Source organism: Hesperophylax consimilis, chromosome 7 (assembly GCF_061612785.1).
Source record: "Hesperophylax consimilis isolate HC1 chromosome 7, BYU_Hcon_1.0, whole genome shotgun sequence".
Taxonomy (NCBI): Eukaryota; Metazoa; Arthropoda; class Insecta; order Trichoptera; family Limnephilidae; genus Hesperophylax; species Hesperophylax consimilis.
In genome coordinates this window covers 6,080,349-6,098,487 of record NC_142842.1, presented here as the reverse complement: position 1 = coordinate 6,098,487, position 18,139 = coordinate 6,080,349, and the positions used below count along the sequence as shown (strand labels likewise).

The window sequence follows — 18,139 nt, the reverse complement described above, 5'->3', positions numbered from 1 at the left end:
CTTAACATTTCGAGATTTTCGAAAATTTTAGAAAAATTAATATATCCATATATTTGGTTTTTTGACTGAGGGTTGAACCTATCTCCCCAGGGATTAGAGTCAACCACGCTAAAAACTGAGCCGAATCCCGATTGGGTAGGACCGACATTTATTTCATATATTAACTGCTGTAATGTCATCCAATTTAAGTGAAATGCTTATATGCCCAGGTGTGTATGCGTGATTGCCACTACGTTGATAGAATGTAGTGTGTGCACTATGCACGAGTCTGTCTGATGAGTTTCAGCTCGATCAGATGTCGGGAAGTGGGTTAATTTCCACTTTCAAGATTTGGATTTATTCATTCACGAAAACAAAATCGAAATTCAAATAGATCGTATTCTGCCGTGTGGTATCTTGAACAAATCGTGGAGATGAATATAGATAGATTAACTTTGTGAGAGAGGGGTTAGAGGGTGGGGGGACGAACAAAATAAGTGAAAGGGATAGGTGTGGGGGGAGTTAATTAAGAAATTACATCGTCATTAGGAGAGGAAAATATCAAAATAATTATTATTAACATTTTTTTTTCTGTGATATTTCTAAATTATTTGAAACACATTAAGTGCCTTGTGGGAGTTTTTGTGATCCAAATACAAATTTGTGTTTACGAAATTTAAATGGGTTGATATATACACGACGTCAAGCGAGTGCAAGTGACACAGATTGCTGGACTATTGGGCTAAATGGAACATTTGTTTCCATTCAAATGTTTATGGAAGGCACTTCTATTTTTCTTCCGTATTCTATGCCTTTTGGTATGTAATATTTTAATCCTGTATTTTTCCCTTCTATTTTCAGATTGTTTGTATTATAAGACATGTTTAATTAGGTTCCCTACCCTAAAAACCTGATTATAATTAGTCTCTTATGAGCACTGGTCAGTGGCCACCCTAAATCACTTTGACCTGGTCTCCTGCCGCACGCGATGCTAAATATTAAATACCCCAACCACAACATATCATATAATAATATATAATAATGCTAACCGAATTATTATTCCCCTATCCTCATTGGTATAAAATTAACTATTAAACATACTAATTTCGGTTGTTGGTGCATAGGTAAGTAAGTAATGTGAAATATTCCTTCGTAATGCGTAACATTATTCAAATTCAAGCCTTATACACATTTCAATTTATTATGCGCGCATAAATCGGGCGTGACATGTACGTATTATACGTTGGACTGACAAACTACGCTATAATCTTGGTTAGGAGAGAGGGTAGATTAATTGGGGGACTGCCACGGAATATCATTTATTTGTATGGTATCCATCACTTTGATAGATACCATATGACCCCTTCTCCTGCCGTAGATAGGAGAGGGGGTTGCATAATTTTCAAATGTAGCCTGGCTAGCAGATCACAGAACACATCGTCGCCACGCCCACACTTATAACACGTCATCTTTTTAGGTGTGACAGGTCTGTATGTGATTTTATGGCGAGAAATATGGAGTTATATAAAACGCTTTGAACTTAGAGCGCAATCTGAAAAAATGAAATTAAAATTTTCAAAATTAGACTACTTGATTTATCAGACAACTGATACATTGCCTTCATGTTTTCATCATTATAAGATTTGTACAGGATGACGATATACGCAGTTCCAACCTTTAAGGGTAGTTTTCAGATAAAAATATGAATTGTTTCTATGGAAAAATAAATATTCTTCTGTGGAAAAAACAATGGAATTTCGAAAAAAGTTATTTATCTTTTTTACTTCTACCATTATTTTAAATCACGTCCCGAAGTTTGTGCTCTTCACCCCAGACACCCTGTATGATGTCAGTCATACACGATGTAAGAGAGGCAGAGCGCGTTCTAAATGGGCAAGAGCTAAAAAGTGTTAACTCTGTGGCGACATTGGTTTTAATTAAAATCTACATGGAAGCATTTGCACTGAGGATTTAGTGCTTTCACACTAGTACGATACATATGTTTACTTTCTGTGACAAAGTTTGTACATGATGTAATCATAATATGTATACGAATAATGTCACAGTCCTCACTAGGGTTTCCTGTTCTCAAGCGACTGTACTTTTTATAGTTTTGTATCTATTGAGTCTTTACATTGTCTTCATAATGTTTGCAAATTGATCACTATATTCTCCCAGCCTATCTGTTATTTTTTGTATGATTTGATTGTATGAGCATTATAATAGTTCGTAGCATGAAATTTAATATTTCTCTGTCCAAAAGATGACGTATTCAAGCTGCGAATAACCAGTATATTTTGGATTTTATCCTGGTTGAGTATTTACGTTTGACAGTGGAGTCAGATGTATTTTATATTATAGACATAGCTCAAAATTCTACAGAATTACCCATCCAAAAGGTTACTCCATTATATTTTATGTCCATCATTACCCGCCCAGACTGAAAAGTGTTTTGACACAATAATCATAATGATTCACGGTGACGGCGTGACTCGGGAATTCCCAGGACGGAGATTACTTCAAAGAGTACCTATTTGAATATTATTTATTTAGTCGTTGGGGGACCCACGCCCAACGTGTTTACCGTTGCCTCGAGTAAAGGCACAAACACTGGTGCCATAAAAGTTACAACGTTCTGTAACTCCGGCTTTTTATCTGCCGAAAGCTTAAAGCTTCGAGTCTTCATTCGCCAACTAATCTTCATAAATTTATCGTTAGATGTCGCGTCAAGTTTTATACAGTTTGACATGAATAAATTGGCGGATTTTGTCAAATCAAATACTAGTACAGCCTTTGATGCTGTTGATGTTTTTGCACAATAGTCCCAACTGCTCCGAACCGTCTGGAGCCATAGCAAGTGAGGCTATGGTATCCCCAATCGGGGTATGTTGTGAGGCTGAAGGTAGTGGGGAGGGGTAGGTAATGTTGAAGATTAAAGTGGGGAAGTACCTGGATATTCAGACCTGGTCACCAAACACGGCTAAAGCCATTTCAAGCAGCTTTTAGTTTCTGAATAGTGTTCTTTTACCAAAACAATATTGAGAGTATTTACTATTCCAGATTAGATTATTCTGTCCTAGATCGACCGGTCGATGGCTGAGTTGACATCGCGTTTGGGTCCCACCCAGGTGTTGTGTGTTTTATTCCTCGGCTGGCCAAGTCCTCCATCACAACACAGGCAACATTTTCCGCTTACTGTGGTGGTAGTAGGAGATTTTCAAATATTTTCAGGTTATTCGTAACCCGGGAATGTTTGACTTTCTTTAAAAAAAAATCTACTAGGACACACGACTTTTGAGACTTTATGGTCAGTTAACATTATTTGGTAACAGTTTAACCCATTCTGCCAACAACGCCCTGTTCTTTATCATGGGACGAAAAGTTCTCAGTTTCTATTTGCAGCTTTGTAATTGGCAAAATATGAAAATTATTCTAATGTGCAATACGTAACGTATCAAGTAAAATATGAATGAATGCCGAACCGAGCTCTCCAACCCATGAATCAACGTGCAGCGTAGTTTATTTCTCTGGGTGTCCCGCCCCCCCGGCTGTGGGGGGGCGGCAGCGGGCGGCCTTGCGAGGTCACCTCTCCCCCGGCCGCCCACTTGCTCCACCGCCCCCGCCGTCCCCGCCGCCCCCAGCCACAGCCCCCCCATCCCTGCGCAACTCTACCGCACCGAAGCTCACACTGTTCACTCACTATTCACTGCTTACTGCTCAGTGGGTAGAATTTAGAGTGTGTAGGAGTCGAGAACTGGGGTGTATTGGTGTTCAAGGGTGTATTGATGGAAAACGGATAATTTTTACCTTTTCAACAAAAGCAGAATCAGGTTGTATTTTTATATCCACGACAAAACAGAAAATTGAAAAAAACCATGAACCTGCCTCTTGTTTTATCATTTTGATTTTATTTATTTTTATGTGAAACCGCACAAGAGTCCCAACTGCTGCCAACCGTCTCGAGCCAGTGAGGACTATGGCATCCCCAATTGGGGTATGTTGTGAGGCTGAAGGTGGTGGTGATGGGAGATGGGGAAGAGGAAGGTGACGAAGTACCTGGCTATTCAGATCTTGTCATCAAACACGGCTAAAGCCATTTCTAGCAACGTTTCAATTCTGTGGTCTTACACCAGGGCAATACCAAGAGTATATTTCACTCTGGAACGTGCCGCAAATATATAACATATTATTTTTTAAATTAATAATTTGTGAAATAACACAAATTAATCAAATAAAATTTTACTTGCGCACGCCAGGATTTAAACCCGCGACCTCCAGCCTGCTAGTCGAGAGCCTTACCCCTTGACTACGGAGACTACGGAGGCCGTAAATGGAATTGGAATTTGGAAAATGAACAGTTATAATATTGTATGATTTATGGTAAAATACTTCAATTCAACCAATAATAGGTTTTCACTAATGTGTCATAATTTAGTGATTATTAAAGAGAAAAGACATTAATATGGGGATGGAATGGTGGAAGGGAAGAGAAGAGGATGGATCTAGTCTGTGTAGAGTTATATGTTTTGTTCATGTTATGTTTTGTCACTAACTAACAAGTAACAAGAAGGTGATTCATTTCTTCTTCAGGATATGTGATTAGGGTAGCGTCATCTGCGTAACGGATATTTGAGGTTTTTTTGGCAACCAATGTTTATTCAACCTTCCCGACCGTCAAGAATATCATTAAGAAATAATTATTTATTCGCCATATGTTTATGTTAAATAACATTGGTTACAGAAGGCATCCTTGATGTACTCCTTTCTTCACTTAAATGTGACCGATATTTTGGTATATTTCCTTGACAAGTGTATGACCTTCGTATATTTGTATTATTAGTTTTGTTGATAGATGGCTGTTTTTTTAATCCTTCCGGAGGATTGTTTTGGGTTGGTATCCAAATGGATAATTTTACCTTTACAATAATTTTACTTTTTCTCGGTCACCAAACTAGGCACAGCCCGTATTATGGTGTCCGAGGATTGTTACATAGGTAAAGAAAAATATAAACCAACTCATATCGGAAGATAAAATAATCATAACGTAAAAAATTTTTGATACTTAACAAAAATATTCAAAATAAAATAAGAAACAATATGGTTAGAAAAATTCTATTTTGAGATGCCATATACTACTTAAAATAGGTTCGTCCCCTTTCAATTATACTACTGAACACTAACAGCAAAATTTGGGTGCATTGCAGTGCATTGAACATTTTGGAGGCGACGAACCAGAATTGACGTTGAGCGAATCTGATTCTTGTCTCGGGGATAATGCATCCAATGTTCAATGATTAGCACGTGTGCTTTTGATTTATCCGTAGTTCGTACGTTAAATTTGTAAATAGTTTTAAATCTTCTTAAACCTTCAGGTTTTTAAATATTTTTACCAACAAGTCCCAACCACATGGTGAAATTTCTTGGAATTTCGGAATGCTCCCTAGATATCTAACATGTTACTTATTTTTTAAGTTGTTGTTAAAAGAAATACTATTTTAGAAACTAGATAAAATTATCTTTGAAATATTTGCATTTGAAAAAAACATCGATCTTTCTAAAAAGTTAACTTTTAATATCAAACATGAAAATGTTAACAAAAAAACTTACCAGAACATTTTGACTCGGAACGTCCATAATTTTGAAGTAATTCGATATTTATAAAATATATTCCTTTGGTGTAGGTAATAAGTAATAAAACAGTCACTTCATTTTTTATATCGTGCATACAATAAAATAATACTAATAATTTTTTAACTTTCAACAACAGTCAATGAAAAAATGCCGAAATTTGAAATCATGCACTTTGACAATTTAAAAAATTTTTATCCATGAATAATGTATAATAATAATAATATTAGACATTTTGTGTAGCGCCGCTTTTGTGAGATATCACCTCAGGAGTGATTTTCAGTTGATGCAGGTATTACACAAAATATAAATATTACAAAAATAAAGTTAAGTTAAGTAAAATGAAGAACAGGAATAGGTGAGACTCTGCAGCAAGAATCCTAGGTGGTGAAGAAACTGGACCAGCTGCTGCAGCGAGAGAGTCCACCGCGTCCACCAACAGTGCCAGCACGAGGTTCGTCATCCGTCCAGGTATGTGTCTGCTGCTAATAAAGAGCTGACACATTATCCTCACATAGATAACAGACCTTGGCAGCACCGCTGTGACGTTCGAAGAGTCCATCTTATCTAGTTTTTTATTGATAATAATAATAATAACACTTGAATGATCCATATAACGCCGCTCTTGAGCAAAATCACCACATCTCTCCTAGTCTCTTTTAGTCTCTTCTAGTCACTTCTTAGTTATTCATGCCACTTACTGCATCTTCTCGAACCTTTTAGGTTCGTCTTCTAGTCTATTATTATCTCTTCTAGCTGACTTCTTATCCTAGCCTATTTTGCCTCTTCCTGACCTTAAGAATAAAAAAATTCAAAATTACATTATCTTCTATTGTGTCGTTGTCCAGCGATTTCATACCTCTGTCTCAGACTTAGAATATTTGATTCAAACTGTGAAGAATAATTATTTATCTTTCCAATGACGAACATGTCACATATCCAAAAAAGATGAAAATATTTTTGTAATGTATTGACGCTCCGGTCAGATCTGTCCTTCAGGGGCTATAATGGTATATAAGGTGTGTGGCTAGTAATGTCCTTCTGAGGCCTGGAGGGTTAATAACCACTTTATCTGTTAAAAAATGGCTATTTTGCAATTGAGAAGGCACGTATACGACCGAAACTAATTATCCAGTCAAATAAAGTACAGCATATTTATTGTGTACAAAGAAATCATTTTAATAACAGGTTATAATATAGTTTTCGGCTATTCATCGATTATAGTGTAAGAACTAGTAATAGTGGGATCTCAATATAAATCATATAAAAGAGAAAATTACCCCTATAACTGGTGTACTATATAGGCTTCAAGGATTACTACCCATTCCTTTACTAACTTCAGTATACTATGCCATGGTACATTCACACCTTTCCTATCTCTGCTGTATCTGGGGTTTTGCCTCAAAGAAATTGATAGCTGACCTGCAGGTGGCTCAAAACCGAGCTCTCAGAAATGTGTTTGAACTTCCATGGGACACTCATGTTAGGGACATCTATTCAGTTTCTGGTATCCTTCCAATTACAATCCTTCCTAAATATGAAATCACAAGCACCATCCTACAAATTACCCAAAAATCAACTCACACCAACATCAAGCCACTTTACAATCAAGACATCCACAACCACAATACTCGAAATAACAATAAAATCCGCATTCCTCAAACACACACTACAAAATATGGGTTAAAATCACTGAACTATATTGCCTATACACTATATAATTCGCTTCCAGATATGTACAAACACATCCACCATAATAAAAAATTGCAAAGCAATGCTTTAAAAGAATATTTTTTAACTACATTTAAAAATGAAAATATGTAACTGTGTTGTCATTTCTTGTTGTATCTTATCCATGTTTTTTTTTCTTTCTGTACTTGTTTTCTATTGTTGTTTGTTCTACTTAACGTGTCATTATTTTAATTTTTAATTTTTATGCTGTATTGAATGTGAAACTTATATTTGATATCAAAATACCGTTGAAAATTGTTCCTACTACCTCCTACATATGAATTGTAAGTTCCTCCTGTCCTAAATTGAGTTCTGTTACTCATCGGGATTGCTCTAGCAAGAAATAAACACAATAAAAAAAATAAATAAAAAAACTACTAAAAAGCATAGGTATAATTGACAGTTTTCGACTCCTTCGTAGAAATCTGCTTTTTTCGGTAGTCAACTATTTATTATGAACCTATTTCGTTCCGATTCATTGATTCATTCAGTTGAGGAATTTGTTTGAGACATTTCGTTTTTATTGAACGGCACGAAAAAGGCACAATGGGTTTTTTCTCATACAACTTTTTGCTTCCTGATAGGGACAAGTTCGATTGGTTTCCCGTCAAATAAAATAACTCGAATACGTTGTATGTGAGCATAATACGTCTAAAAAATACTATTCACGAATGCGTATTGTTAAAAGTTTAATCGAACGTTAATATTTTAAAAAGTCAGTGACTGATATAAGCTAAACAATACATTACGTTGTTTTTTTGGGTTGTTGTGCGCAGTTTCGTTTCCCCGTGTCTCATTGTATCCACCATCAGAGCAATACGTTTTGTACGTTTATTCGTGTGCACGAAGAAAAATGACTATTGCTAATTTATCAGGATTCTCATCAAATTATTGGTAATTCCGTTTAAATGTAGGATTGCAGGCCTTACGAAAGAAATAGCAGGTTTCCTGATAAACTTTTATAAAATTACGAATATATTATCGTGATATCGGAACACGTGTTACATTACATTACAACGAAAATTCTTTGTATGGTCATGATGGTGACCGGATAAATCATCACAATGATAATTCATCATATCTTTAAAAAGTTATATTAAGTCATGGAAAGTGATGAAACAAAAACTTTATTAACTGGGTTAGGTTAGGTTAAAAAATATTTTTTTTCATCGTTTCTAATTACTTTATATCACTTTTTAAAAGTGTGTTGAATAGTCACTGTGTTGAGTTATCATGGGACTGGTCATGATATATGATCAAAGCAAATGGATAAAAAAATTCTTGAATTGATGTTCCAAGACCTGAAATTGTTTTTAGGCCTGTTAATTTATGTTACTTATGAGGACAAAAATCATTTTCTCTCCGTGTATCGGTAGACACTCTCAATATTGCCTAGGTAAAAGTTCACAATTTAGAATCGAAACGTTGCTTGAAATGGCTTTAGCCGTGTTTGGTGAGCAGATTTGAATAGCCAGAAACTTCTCAACCTTCTTCTCCCCATCTCCCCTCCCTACTACCTTCAGCCTCACAACATACCCATTTGGGGATGCCATAGCCTTACTGACTCCAGAAGGTTGTTAGCACTTTCCCGATCCATTCAACATCACAACAAACCCCAGAAAACACCTCAATAAACAACCAATTTTAGGCTTTTGGACTTTAAAAAGCTTAAATCATACTGTAAAAATAATAATTTCGATGTGTCTTGACTTCTTCATGCTGAAGAAAATCTTATAATTGTGACTGAAAACCTTTCAAAAAATTTTACCGTTTGATATCTGAAAGAAAAAGCTGTTCCTACACCGATTCTAATTTGAATTAAATCTTCCCGTTTAGGCCCGAGCGAAGGAGCGAGCGAGCGAGCGAGGGGAGGATTCGACAAATTTAAAAGCTGTCAGGGAAATTTAATATTAAGGCTGGGGAGAACAAATTGTGTAAAGTGTTGCCGAAAGATTTTCCACCTTGGCATTTCGTAATAACGTTCCTCACGCATTTCGGAAAAGTGATATCTGGAATCAAACAGGGGCAAGTCACGACTTAAATTAATCGATTTTTACAGCAAATATTTATCATCTCTTTTTTTCTACTTTGTTCATTATTTGTTAATTTAACGATGACACACGGAGAAAAATAATTTTTTCATAATCCGATTACAAACGAGATTGCAGTAGCGATCAAACGAAAGTAAACGTTTATGAAGAAACGGCCTGCGATCCCGTTTCTAACCGGGTTACCAGTAATTTGAAGAGATTCTTAACAAATTAGCAATACCGACTCATTTTTCTCCGTGTATTTTAATATAATTTTAAAATTATTTTTTTATGTGAGTACCGTACAATAGTCCCAACTGCTCCCAACCGTCTGGAGCCAGTGAGACTACGACATTTCCACTTGGGGTGTGTTCAATCTGATGGTAGCGGGGAGGAGAATGAGATGAGGTAGAGGAAGGTTGGGAAGTATCTGGCTATTCCTATCTGGTCACCAAACACGGTTAAATCCATTTAAAGGAATGTTTCGATTCTGAATTGTGGTTTTTCACCAGGGCGATACTGAAAGTATCTACCACTCTGGAACGTGTCGCAAATATGCTAAATAGGTATTATTTTCAATTGAAAAATAACTGTGAAATAATAAAACAAATTAATCGATTAAAATATACTTGTCACGATGTCTATTGATTTAATACTTGGCTATTTTTATAACGGCATTTATTTGAAATTTCTGCCTAAAAATAGCTGAAATCGTTGCTATAATTACCATAAAAAAATCAAGGCCCAACGCAACGAACTTCAAATTGCAGTTCCGCCATAAACTTTGGAATCTTTAAATATCAATTAATTAATTAACTATCCATTAAGCTGTTTCCCGAAGGGCTAGGCAAAGAGAGATGAAGAACCGCCACACAACTTAATGGCATGCATTCACTTAATCGTGTCTTACTTGGATGTCCTTGAATTATTTTACTTTAACTGTCAAATACCATTAGACTTAACGCAATATGTATTATTTATTGTCCGTATTTTTCAATTGTTCAGTGATCATTTTTCACAAAAAACAAGAATTGCGCGCAATTCCGGGCAGTATCTGATACTGCCCGGTTAAAAAGGTTTTCACCCGACAAAAAGCAAAACCTCCTCAAATCCGGCCAGGACATTGAATCAAATCGGCCTCTTATTTCTACAACGATGGCCTAGCGTAAATTAGTTAATTGCAATTTGATAATTTAATTTATAAAAATACTCGAGGTTAATTATGAGATGTAAAGCAACCAAATTAATGTGAAAATCCGCTTTTTATTCATTCTAGATGACACAAGTAATGTAAATTACCCTCGAAACATCTATTTACAAAGTGAGTAGTAATATTTATAAATGCTTTACAAAACACGTAATTGTTTTATTGAAAATTGCACTTAACACATGTGTGCGCTAGGAACAAGTCAATATCCTCCATCGACAAGATCCTCCCATATAATTATTATATATCAGATTCACAAATTTCCCGCTTGTACCGCTTGTGCGGACACCGTGTAATTATATAATATTTAGGAAGAAAAGTAACCGGACGAAACAGGCAAAGCTGAAAAGGTTATAAAAGGTTAGGTTAGAAAAGGTATGTTTTTTTCTTTGCATTTAAACTATTAATAATGTTCTATTTTGGCATGGAACCACTGTTCCATGTTTATTACCAGTAAGTAATAGAAATAAGAGGCAGATTTGATTCGGTATCCCGACCTGACGTGAGGAGGTTTTGTTAAAGGCCTATCCGATTCAGTGTCCCGGCCTGACGTGAGGAGGTTTTGTGAAAAGGCCTATCCGATTCAGTGTCCCGGCCTGACGTGAGGAGGTTTTGTGAAAAGGCCGATTCGATTCAGTGTCCCGGCTTGAAGTGAGATGGTTTTGTAAAAAAGAGTATAAAAAGCTGATGTTTTCCGTATAGCCCCCGGCAGTGAAAATCTGGAATCCGGGACGCGTGTCACCTCGTTCTCGATGCTTCTGCCGCGTGGGGTGGGCCCCTCCGCCCCGCCCCGCACCCCCAAACCTAGCCAAAGTTGTGCCGTCAGCTGACTTTACTACCGACACCCACACTCCCGCGTAGCCTGTAGTTTCGCGGGAGACGCCAATACATACACGAGAAGTTTACATAGAGCGTGTGCTTGTCGCTAGTTAGTTAAATATTTGGGTGTTTAGAACATATACCAGTCTCAGCGAGTGATGTGACGTCATCGTTCTAGTATCTTCTATCCTTTTCGTTTTCATACAAGACGCTTGAGAAGGAACAGGACGAACGTCGATGATGTCGAAGAGTTAATATTGAGAAAGAGACACCACATGGTTTGAGCATGTTTGGCGAATTAACGTATATGACACGAACGTGAATCGTAGAAGAGTCGGGGTCGTCCGAGTAAGACAAGATAAATTTAACCAAATACTCGATTCGAGGCATGTCGCGAAAATTCAATCTGTAATAATAATGCAACAAACTTAATAATATTATATTCAACATTGTTAAATGCACTGTTACAGCGATAAATCGCGCATTTTTCAATCTATTTTGTCACAATCTTATTTCCTAAATGCAGTTCACTTTTACAAAAATAACAGAAAATAAAATAAAGGTTTTATGCAACTATAAAATGCATAATAGCCCTACATTTTTAAATATTGCATTACACAGAGAAAAATGAGTATTGCTATTTTATTTAAAAATCTCTTTAAATGATTGGTAATCTGGTTAGAAAGCGGATTGCAGGCCGTATCCTGATAAACTGTTGGTCAATTCCTAACATATCGGAATACGTGTTCATACAACTGCACTTGCCTTGATAATATACAATGACTAAATGCGGAAATATTATGATTTTTTTATAAAAACGTTTTCCGGCATCGTGATAATACTTTCGTATCTTAGAAATTTATTAGGAAACCTAAAAATTCATTCGTTGAGGGTCTGCAAACCGTTTTAACAGGATTACGAACAATTTGAAGAGATTCTTAATAAATTAGCAATATTCAATATTACTAATTTTTCTCAGTGTGTTATCGTTAAATGAACGAATAATGCTGACGAAAAAAGACATGATAAATGGATGTAGCTTCTTCAAGTGTAAACATTGATTAATTTAAGTCTTGACTTCTCCTGTATGAATCCATCACTTTTCCGAAATGTGTGAAGAACGTTATTACGAAATGCCAAGGTGAAAACCTTTTGTGCCTGCAATCCCGTTTTTAACCGGATTACGAATAATTTGAAAAGATTCTTAATAAATTAGCAATACTTAATATCAGTAAGTTTTCTCAGTGTAGGTTTACTGGTTAGAACTTTAAAAAGACGAAGCCTTTGTATGGTTTTAATTGAACGACCCATTCTATAATATTATTGATCACAGAATGTTTCAAGTAACTGATTCATTATTAAATATAATCGCTTGGGTGAAACCATTTGCCCCCATTAAGGTAAAAATTATACGTTTATCTTTCATACTCTAATCTATCTGCAAAACTACACTTTTAGATACTAATGTATCTGTTCAACAATTGTAATAATATTAATTACTTATACATTATAAACTACGTATTTTGTAATGACAATGTCTTGTAAATACAAAAGAAAAACGATTCCATGATAACTCCTCAAAATGACAATTAAACAAACATTTAAAAGGTGATATAAAGTTGTTAAAAGTAATGAAACAAAAACTAGGTTAAATAATTACATATGTAACCTATTTAACCAGTACATATTTATTTCCTAACCTAACCGACATATGTAACCTATTTAAACTAGTTTTTGTTTCATCACTTTTCATAACTTTATAACAGTTTTTATAGGTGTGTTGAATTGTCATTTTGATGTGTTATCCGATCACCAAGAAAAACACGTGAAAAAGTGACAAAAAGCTTCTCGGACTCAATATTTTCATGATTGCATATTATTATTAATAATTAGGTGTGTATTAAATACTTTGCGCTGAAAAGTAAATTAAGGCAAAGGTTTCCAGTGCAGTCCATCATGAGACTTTTATGTGTAGGATCTGAATATTATTTTTTAAACGAACCGTCGCGCCTGGTGGAGTGACGCTAAAAAAATTGTGAGATGGGTAATTTATAACCCATTTGTAAAACTACATAGTGTAACAAAATATTCAATTTTGAAAACATGCGTAAACTTTTGTTTACCGTAGTTTTTACGCGGCCAGCAATTTGCGCACCTTTGTAAAAATGACTAGCTATTCGTAAGCAGATTTTGTTTTCGGGAATAAATAGTGATATTATAATGCGAGTTGCCTGTAAACTGTCAGATTCATTTATTTACAAATCTCAGAAAAGGAGACGGTCACTCCTCCTCTCGCGCACCTCGCAGATTGGTTTGTTCCCCTTTCCATAATAATATTTGATACAGGTTTAAAGAATTATATTTTTGAGTAAAATTATAAATGTCAATTTTTTATATAATTTATGGCGTAGCTACGAAAAAACTTTGTAACTTTACTCCTGCAAGGAAACCGTTTTACATTTAGAGTACTTTTTAGATTTAATGCAAAATTATGAAACTTTGATATTATAAGCAAAAAACTTTTTCAAACTTCATTTCGCAACTTTACCAGAATATAATTTTAAAAAAACACCCCCACTAAATTGCGTAAATTTTGTCTGCAAGAAAAATTAATTTCTCGTATCCAGGCAAAGACTACAGCTAAACACATGTGTATCGTAATAATTAATAATTAAACGGTGTTATTTCTGTGTCGTGCTATTAAATATTAAGTGTTTTTGTTTATTTGATTCGTGTAGAGTAAGTGGTTCGAGCTGTCGTTGGGAGAAAGAGCTACACAGTAAAAATAGAATCGCTGCCAACAGTCCCTACAGAAATCTGGACTATCTATAGTACCGGGGAGAGGGAGGTAGTAAGTTAGGTGTACGTCCGGGGGTTGAAATCGATTCTGCCTGGAGGGTAGGGGGGAGCAAGGGCAAGGTCACGCGGGGACGGGGACAGGGCCCCCCCCAGTGTGGAGGGCAGGGTGGATTGGGTGGTTGTGGGGATGCGAGGGGTCTGGAGTTACCACGTGAAAGCTTGACATTGAAACCCGTGTTGTTGGCGAACTGCAAACTTTTATGCTTGAAAATCGAACATAATTACGTAAACGACTCCGGTGATTTTATTACGTACGGGATTAATGGCTGCCGAGTTAATTTCTTGGCGTTTATTATTAAATTACTTTGTTTGCAAGAAAATATCGTGTTTGTGGGGTGGTAGTGGGTGGCGTGTATTTGTAGGAGGGGTTGTGGCACGTTGGGAACAGATTTTTTGCGGGGGATGACGTAACTAATCGTTTATTTTGTTTATATGTATTATCACTCACGTTATATGTCTGTGTTTGTTCTTGGGATATACGAGTACTTTATTATATGTTATTTTCAAATGAAGAATTATATTTTATTTGACTTGATCTATTGTACATCGCAATCGGTTTATAGAAAAATGCGTACCTACTTCTCTTTAAATCATCAATTTAATTAGCATGTGATGTTTGGGAAATGAACATTTATATTTATGAACAATTTTTTCGGGGGAAATTCTGATAATGAAAACATTTATTTTTAATATTACTTGTTTAAAATCAAGGAAAAAGGGACCCCTTTAATCATTCTTCCGCATCCCTGATTACGGAGCCTCCGAGCATTCCCCCTCCCCACTGTAGCAGATTTCCTGTACTGCAGGGGCGTGCCGTGGCTTTTCTTACAATTTTTACGATTTTCCTGGAGCGAAAATGGTTTGGTTTGAATCCCAAATTTTTGCATAAAATTGCTTTTTCAATGTTTTTTCTCTAAAAATATTTAGATATTAATAAATGTCCGGCTATAAAAAAATCTTCGGCTATTAAAAGGCTTCGATTATCTCCAATATCTTACAACAACTTTTCACCACGCCGTTGTTTGCGACCTTGTCGGTCATTTATCCCTGAACTCAACTAATTTAAATTTGTAGACATTTTGTTTTTTAAATAAATTTGAAATTTAATTGTTACATAGTTAATGCCTAATAAACACAACGAAATGATTTTGTTACTTTATTTAAAATATTTTAAATTTTTAGTTTTATGATTTTCTATCTACATATTACATACTTCCCTTGAAAATTTGAAGTTTTAAACCTTTAACCTGCATAAAAAATGTTACTTTTGAACATAAGCTCTATTGAGAACCCGAGTTTAAAAATAATTACATAGAATTTCCTCAACAACAAAAAAATCTCAAAGTTTGCTCAGAAAACTATAAAAACACATCTGTTTCTTTAAATTCTGAGATGTCAAGAGATTTTGGCTCTGCGCTCCCTCTAACATTCCTATCTATATATATCCCCTTCAAACCACCTTCTTCTTTTTGATCGCTTACTACGTAGTTTTAAGTGGATAGTTAACCTTTATAGCTTCATCATTCAGTATCTTGATTCTTGATAACCCAAAGCAGCACTGTATAGTATAAAAGCACATTAAGTTTGTTTGCATGGTGCTATATCGGTTTATCTCGTGTTATGAGGTACGATAATGAACATTAGATGCCGTAATAGTCAGTTGATCCCCCTTATCGATTGCAGTCACGTGCTCAGCGTAAATCACCAGCGGGCTCCGGGCCTGGGGTCAAATACCGCCTGCACTGCCGTTACCGATGACTTGTATAGCGCCGTTTTTGTGCAAAATCACCTCAAGGGCGCTGTACAAACTTATCATACATTTCTACAGTGATCTATGTTATAACGTAACTATTTATGGAGATAATATACAGTACAATACTTACCTGGTAGGTCACTTGAGATTAACACTTAATTAGCAGTATCTAATTCTTTATTAGCGAAATTTAGATACAGGATTTGGGACATAATTGGAAAATTGAATATAACTGGACTTTCTCTTAGGAATGGTATATTTAATTTAAGAGTACGACAGCTTAAAAAGGTAAGGTTTTAGTTTAGACCTGAATTCTGTTGGACTTGTTATGGATCTTAGTTCGGGAGGGAATTTATTCCAAGCCTTCGGCCCAGATACTCCGAAAGCGCGATCACCAAACTTAGTATTTGGCTTGCGCATAGGTTCTATCAGTCTGCCTACAGCTGATGATGTTGCTGATCTAAGAGTTGACTGCCTCAGACCAGTGTTTTCCGGGACGCATAGTTCAGAGATGTAGGGTGGGGCCATTTCATTGATAGTTTTAAACACCATCCAGCACAGTTTGTACTGGATTCTTTCAGAGCACTTGAGCCAGTGGAGGTTACGAAGGTGTTCTGAAATGTGGGCTAGTCCTGGTGATGATATAGTCTGTCTTTTTTTTCACCTGTAAACAACTTATTTTTGTAGGAAAGGCTTTGTTAGTGCTAAATTTCCCACTAGATGGCGTCGAGACATATTATATCTATCGAGACTATTAGCACTAACAAAGCCTTTCCTATAAAAATAAAGTTGGTTGTTTGCAGGTGAAAAAAATATAATAACCACTAATTGTTGATTGAAGTACCAATACATATTGAATTATTTGGCGTGTTGGAAATAAGCCGACGTGGCTCAGTGGTCCAAAGCGTCTGGCCGGACATCAGAAGGCGCGGGTTCATTTATTTTTACTATTTATTTTATTTTCAATTTGTATTGATATTATAGGCGACTAATTATTCCTTATATTAATTTATTATGCTTTGTGCTATGCATAAAAACCTTTTCTTATAAAAAAATTTTTTTTAGTACTTAAAAATGTTATGTTATTAATATCAAATTTAATAATGTCATTATTAAGTTCTGCAAGTTTTTGTCTATTTTCACCCCTTTCTTTCTCAGTAAATAGGTTCTATGAATATTGAAATTGGGCGGGGGTAAATAGAACCATATAAATAAGTCATTGCAACATGGTCTAACCACAGTTTGAAAATGGCTTTGTACTGGCTATCGAAATAATAAAGAAACTAAAATACTTGCAGAACTTAATAATTATAACCTTATTAAATTATATTTATATTAAATTAAAAAAATAATAAATCCGATGTATAAAACAAATCACTAAAACTACATTACCCACAAAGTTCTTGAATAGATTGCGCTATTCTATAAATATACCAATAATTCTAGACCACGCATCCTATTGGTTAGTGAGTGTGTCTGATAGTTGGTTGTGTATGTGTTTTATCTTGTGTTCCTAGTCGGTACTTGGAATTTAATGGTGGCGACGATGACAGACCTGTCAATTAAGTTGTTAATGATTAATACAATCAGGTCTGAAATAATTACAAGAAGTAAGTTGCTGTGGAGTTTGAAGGAAGCATGTTGTATATTATGTTGGTGGTGTGGCTTATGACTGTGTTTCTTGTTTTCCAGGTGACGAGATGATCTCGGGCAGCGTGGCGGTGGAGGGCGGAGCACGCGCCCTGCCCCCGCCCTTCCCCGCCGCCGAGTTCCTGCGCCCCCTGCCCCGAGCGCCGCCCTACGCGCGCCAGGCGCCCGCCCCCTCCCCCGAAGAGGCGCCCTCAGCCGCCCCCGCCTACCCGCCCGTGCCCGGCGCCTACGCGCGCTTCCTGCCGCCCTTCTATGGCGGGTACGGGGCCGCCTACCACCAGCTGCAGGGGCAGCATCATCAACAGCAGCAGCAGCACCATCAGCAGCATCACCAGCACCATCAGCACCACCAGCCGCAGCACCAGTCTCAGCACCAGTCTCAGCACCTGCCGCAGCCGGTAGCCCTGCCGCCTCCGCCCTCGCCACCGTCCCGTCCTGCGCCTAGGGGCAAGGAGGGATCCTTGAAACATAGGTTAGTATTAC

The 18,139-nt window shown here is 36.4% G+C and overlaps 1 protein-coding gene across 2 annotated transcripts in view; it reads left to right on the top strand.

Moving 5' to 3' along the window:
- Window positions 1-18,139, top strand: part of LOC149422212 (uncharacterized) — a 103,456-nt gene that overhangs the window by 62,925 nt on the left and 22,392 nt on the right. For both annotated transcript variants that reach the window (XM_089633158.1, XM_089633157.1), the window contains exon 2: window positions 17,699-18,128. In XM_089633158.1, coding sequence (XP_089489284.1) covers window positions 17,707-18,128 — 422 coding nt within the window. In that variant the 5' untranslated portion in view covers window positions 17,699-17,706. The remainder of the gene's footprint in view (window positions 1-17,698; window positions 18,129-18,139) is intronic.